The sequence below is a fragment of the Pyrus communis genome, chromosome 17 (genome assembly GCF_963583255.1).
Source record: "Pyrus communis chromosome 17, drPyrComm1.1, whole genome shotgun sequence".
NCBI lineage: Eukaryota > Viridiplantae > Streptophyta > Magnoliopsida > Rosales > Rosaceae > Pyrus > Pyrus communis.
The window spans coordinates 4,178,394-4,184,393 of NC_084819.1; the positions used below are offsets into that span (position 1 = coordinate 4,178,394).

Below are 6,000 nucleotides of genomic sequence, written 5' to 3' on the forward strand. Positions count from 1 at the left end.
TTATGTATCAGGCAAAGATTCAACCATGTATCTTGCAGTTGTTCGCTCACTATTTAATCCATATTTTAGCCATTTGAAACTAAATATTTTGGCACTACTATATGCAATAATTCACTTGCAGGATCGGCCCTCAAAGTAGTTCATGTAGGCGTTCGTTTAGAACCCCCACCTCGTAGGAGTCCCAAAAACAACACATAAATATAGTAAAAGTAAGAAATATCACAATTTATTTGTTGTTACAATGGAAATGTTCGGCTTTCATTTTTTTTGGGGTGTGAGTTCGAAACATAGAGCTGCCTTTTATGTCACTAGTTTTTTTTTTTTTTGTTCAAATTTACTTCCAATTCATCTGTCCAAATGCATATAAAGTTATAAAACTCAAGTCCCTATGCAATCTTTTTTTCTTTCAACTTCCCAATATCTCAATTTCTATCGAATGTTTAAATCAACTATCACATGGTCTTGAAGATTGTACTTTAAGGTAATCAAAACTTTGAATTTTTTTTTCAATAATTTATTATTCAATCGATTATTTTAATATTCAATGCGTTAGTGTGATGTTGATTTTAGAAAAAACACAAAGGAAACAATTGGCATTATTGAATTTATTATACTCGCCAATCAAGTTTTATTGCTCTGTACTCTCTTGACTGCAAATGTTTGTATATCTATTTTCTTTTGATATTAATTTTTAATGATATCCGATGTAGAAGTAAATTTTTTTATGTATTTAGAGAATTCTTTTTTTTTTTTTTATACATGCACAAAGAATCGAGAATCAAAGAATTTTGGGGCTCTACTTCGAAGGCTCACCTAGGGTCCCCAAATTCTCAGGATCGGCCTTTGTCTCATCTTCGGGTAACGACATGAATTAGTTTTGGGTTAAGTATACATATACATGTTTTACTGTCTCATATGATTCAACCCATGTTTATATGTTTCCAGAGGCAAATAACATGTTTTAATACACATTATTTTGTGTTGTTGGATATCATATATAAACATGTTTGCTAGTGTTGTGTTGATATCATGAATATGTACCATTGCATAAATTGACTCAAGGGAAGGTACGGCCTCATCAGGTTAATTAGGGGAGACCTATGATTATCTTTGGTGACTTGTTTAAATATCATGCACACTTATAGTTACTATAAGTTCATGATTAATCATTAAGCACACATTTTAGGGTGTTTGTTGAGTGTTATTTACTCTCACCAATAATAACATAGAGTCCTGCACGCATAAAGGACCTAAGAGATTATTACAATTGGGAAAGAAAAAAAAAGAAAAAACAAAAGTTTTCTTGAGTTCTCTCATAGCAATAATGTGCATCAGGACCTAAGAGATTTACATAGTTTCCGGATTCGATACCTAAAGATGATGAATTTGATACTTGTGCCTGGAAGTCCCTGAAAAAGAATGTTATAATATAATATGCAACCATTTGAATCTGTTGAGAATATTTATAGAGAACTTAGTCACAACACACCACTAGTATTTATATATAGTGCTCTCTTTGTATCAATCCTACTTGGGTCTCCGCTTCGCCGATTTGGACGTAGATGCCTCAGAACTTGTCTTTGAAGAACTGGTGCTCCCTTGTGAATCTTGTAGAGCTTGCTCCAACACCTCTACCACCTGACTCATTGTTGGCCGTTCCTTTGCGTTCTTGTTCAGACAGCTATCGGCCAACTTGGCAACATTCCGAGCTGCAGTAAGAGAGTACTGGTCTCTCAGTAGGGGATCTATTATCATGCTGAACCTTTTACTGTCAGCAGGGAACTGTCTAACCCAGTAAAGAAGCTTCTGTTCTGCTGTAGGGCGGTTCTTGTCTAAGACACGCCTGCCTGTTAGGATTTCGTACAGCACCACACCAAAACTCCACAAGTCACTACTAGTTGAGAGATGGCCCGTTTCAATATATTCTGGGGCTGCATATCCATAAGTCCCCACCACCTGATGGATACAATACCAAATACAAATGCGTAAGTGATCAATCTTGAACAGATACAGACAATTAAATTTCAACAGAAAATCCCAATGTTTCTTCCGAGCACACAGCGCACTTCAAAGAAGATAGTGGCCAACCTTTGAAGGGGAAACCAAGACCGCGTGTGGACAATGGGACTGTAGAGGGGGAATTCATTTAAAATGGACGGACACAGTCACGTCGCATGTGTGAACTTAATAATAATGGGACTAGACTACCAAATTGAATGCCTGTCGAATATAATCATAGACAACAAGTCCCCTCTACAGGGGTCGGTCCCCATGAGACTAGAATGGACTCAGTCCCAATCCTGTCTGATGTCCCAAACGAGGCACAAGAGAATTCCATCAGTAAGTTCAAGACCAAAATTCAAATGAAACTAAGGTGCAAATAACTTGTGTCATGTCTTGAAAAAAAAATGGGACTATACTATGAAAGGTACTGAGACGGCTAACTTGGGTGGAACTAGCGATGCTTTTGACCTTATATGTCATACGAGTGACAGGATAAGCTGCTAATGCAACCTATAAATATGCCACTATATATGTAGCTGGTATAGCATGGCCCAGAATTAAGAGGGTCAGTTTTGGGACTCTAGCCCCTCATTTTACACAAAAAGGGAAGCACACACAAATAAATTGTCTATGACTACTCTACTTACCGAGGTTGATACATGACTACGGTCATCCGTTGGTCCTTCTCTAGCAAGCCCGAAGTCTGAGAGCTTTGGCCTAAATTCTACATCCAATAGCACATTTGAGGATTTGAAATCTCGAAATATTACCTGTCCATATAATGCAATACAGCATGGTTCAATACATATATGAATAAGAACTTATCTTCTAAAAAGTACAAAATCACCGTGTGACCGGTCAGCAAGTGTATCCTATGCATCTACAAACAAATTCTGCAGCATTTGGATTGCCAGAAGTAAAATCAGAAGACGAGGATTTTTATTTCTTCAAGCTTACAAGTGAAGCTGAACTTACCTCTGTAACACTGTAACACCACCATCATCAAAGAATAGAAAAACATCCGCACACTTTCTAGTGGTGAGAATTTTTTGTTTCCCCTGAAACGACTCAAATCTAGCAGTAAATTTTCTTGGTTTTCATTTAACAGCAATAGTCTATACTACATGTTTTCAACACATTTTTATAGCGATGGTCATTTTCGTTTCCTCTAAAACAACTTGAATCTAGCAGCACATTTATTGGTTCTAATTTACAAGGACTAGTTTCATATTTTCTGTAACTCTACCAAACTTGTGGCAATCACAGGAGTGGCACATACCCTTTAAGTTTCGGAAGCAGAGACAACAGCTTGTAAGTAAAAAAGAAGAAGAAAAAAATATCGCACAACATCAAAACACAGTCCAAATCCCTGATCGGTTAAATTAACATAGTCGAAACCAAAAAGTTGACAAAGAGGAACCCTATGTCCAAACGATGTCGAAGTTATAGTCAAATCAGATAAAACGAAGAGAAAGTATATGGACCTGGACTTCGAGTCCCATGTGCAGATAAGCCAATCCTTGAGCAGCACCAAGCATAATCTGTAATCTTGTTATCCAAGGCAATGTGGGCAAAGCCCTGTTGAAAAGATGGTCTTCTAAGCTTTTATTAGGCACAAATTCATACACCAACAACCGTTGTATCCTTCTTTCTCCATCTACAGAACAGTAACCTAAAAGTTTTACCAGATTTGGGTGATCTACGACGCCAAGAAATTGAACTTCCGCAAGCCATTCTTTATGACCCTGTTTGAGAAAAGTTCATAACCACAAGTTAAACAAACTGTGAGAGAAATATAAAAGGCTGTAAAATGTAACATGTGAAAAATATGATAACCAGAAAGAGCCTTGTTAAGCAAAGTGCCGGCTGTCGACTGCCTGACGCACTTCCCCTCATCCTTTATACGGACTTGGGATTGGCAGCATAAGATAAAATTGTACAGCCGGAGTTAAAATAAGAGAAGGGGAGTTTCGAACACGGGATGGAAGTGCAATATAAAGATCACATATCAAACCATTCAATGAAATGCAATGCAAACCATCACAATCAATTGGAGAGGAAAATTTTGAAGAAAATTATATTTAATTAAGGAAAATATTTTTAGAACCTGTAAACTCTGAGGGTTTAACTTCTTGATGGCGACCACAATCGGACTACCCCTTTCTCCATCGGCAGGCCTGATTGTTCCTTTATAAACACTCCCAAAACCTCCTTCCCCGAGCTTAAGCAACCTGTTGAAACCATTTGTCGCTTCCCGCAGCTCTTGGAAGGAGAAAACTCTCAAATTCTGCTCCTTTTCTCTGTACAATTCTGGTATGCTCTTCGGAGATGGCACTGAACTCGAAGATTTCGTTGTGCGATCCAAAACCGGATTGCTTCTGTTTCTCAATTCTGGAGCGGATTGTGATCCTTCTCTTTTGCTCTTGCATTTTTCCTTGAAAGAAAAGAAACACTTCATTTCTTTATTCCTTCTGTTGCAAGGTCTAAGCAAAATCAGCAGCCTCAAGACCTCAAATCAAATGGGATATGTGGAGTTGTAAAAATGGTAACTTGGATTCATTGACAGAAGAAAGAGAACACCCAATTGGAATATATATATATATATATATATATAGAGAGAGAGAGAGAGAGAGAGAGAGAGAGAGAGAGAATTGAAGAAGAACACGGGAGGGGAGACTAGTAGAAAGAAAGGTCAAAGAAACGGGAGAATTGAAGTGTGGAGACTCAGATGGGAAATTGAAGGAAATAAAGCAAATAAAAGAAAACCCAGTTGGAAATTGGAAAAAGACAGAAACTCAAATCAGAATTTGAAGTGAATGGTGTGGATGGATAGAAATCGAAAGAGAAAGTTGTGAGAATGAACCTCAAGATAGAGAAGTGGGAAAATTCTAAAACCTATTGTGGAAGAGAGAAAGGAGAGAAGAGAGAGAGAGAGTGACGTGTTTGAAACGAAAACTGAACCAACGAGGGAGGAAGAAGGAAGGATGAAGGGAACAGCCGGACAGGACTTAAAACAGGGCCAGATTACTTTTCAACTACCAAGTACCAAGTACCAACGCGCAACGCAAGAGATTGAAGGTTTGTGTGTTTGTTTCCCGTTCCCTCCTCGTTCCCTCCGTTCCCATTGCAGTGCCAGTCAATACTATGCGGCACTCGGAAAGAATACCGCGTTCTAGTACGACCCTTTGACTTTTGGTCTGGCAACTAATTTTCTTGGTTTCTCTCTCCTCTTGTTTCCTCCCCTTCTATTTGAAGAATTACAGTTAAATCACATCAACATCTTATATTAATTTTTTATAATAAAAGAAATACAAGATAAAAGAATGTGAGAGGAAAAGATGGAAAGGAAAAATGAGAGCATCCTAGTCTTAATTCAACTCAGCTCGGCAGAACGGAGAAGCATTCTCTCCTCTATTATTATCATCTTCTTCCCTCACTCTTCTGACAGATAATTTTTGTCTTTTTCTTTTGCTATTAAAAAGTTAACATAAAACGATAACATAATTTAACTGTAATCGTTCAAATAAAACGAAAGTAAAAGAAAAAGATTTATGAAATAAGAGAATCCTTCTTTCAACATCAGAAACAGTAACTTGACCACTAATTATTCTTAATTCCCTTAAAAATTTAATTAATGTTACTTAATTACGAAGTATGAAATAGGTTGTCTTGGTTTAATTAATTAATGTTTAATCACGTCCAGAAGTCGCATGTGGATGTGGTCTGCTTCCTGTCCTGCGCGGATATGAAACAGTATTGCTGATGGGGTTTTATTGTGACAGCTGTCAGTTGGTAACAGAGCTGCTCGTTACGTATGCATCAAGCAATTGTAGTCAGCCTACGTGCGTCATGACTCAAGACGGAGGGCAAATAATAACAAAACTTTTACTTTTGGGTGAGCATTTTTGTTGACCGTTATAAAATATGATTTGTTTTTTTATACATTTAATTATTTATCGCGTATAATTTTATAGTGTCAAAATAATCAGATGTATA

At 37.3% G+C, this 6,000-nt stretch overlaps 1 protein-coding gene across 1 annotated transcript; it reads right to left on the bottom strand.

Moving 5' to 3' along the window:
• Positions 1-1,281: 1,281 nt before the first annotated feature.
• On the bottom strand, positions 1,282-5,104 carry LOC137722439 (probable serine/threonine-protein kinase PBL19). The gene is made up of 4 exons (XM_068461444.1): positions 4,112-5,104; positions 3,489-3,749; positions 2,652-2,774; positions 1,282-1,956 (listed from the first exon to the last, which is right to left on the bottom strand). Exons 1-4 carry the CDS (start codon positions 4,460-4,462, stop codon positions 1,528-1,530), a joined length of 1,164 nt encoding a protein of 387 aa, XP_068317545.1. The 5' UTR covers positions 4,463-5,104; the 3' UTR covers positions 1,282-1,527.
• Positions 5,105-6,000: the final 896 nt, after the last annotated feature.

What these genes read in the sequence shown, in the direction of transcription:
- LOC137722439 (XM_068461444.1), bottom strand. Translation starts at nt 4,462, where the DNA reads ATGAAGTGTTTCTTTTCTTTCAAGGAAAAATGCAAGAGCAAAAGAGAA. An exon ending in ACATGGGACTCGAAGTCCAG is followed by an intron (nt 2,775 to 3,488) that starts GTCCATATACTT and finishes TTATATGGACAG; the next exon opens with GTAATATTTCGAGATTTCAA. An exon ending in GTAGTCATGTATCAACCTCG is followed by an intron (nt 1,957 to 2,651) that starts GTAAGTAGAGTA and finishes TGTATCCATCAG; the next exon opens with GTGGTGGGGACTTATGGATA.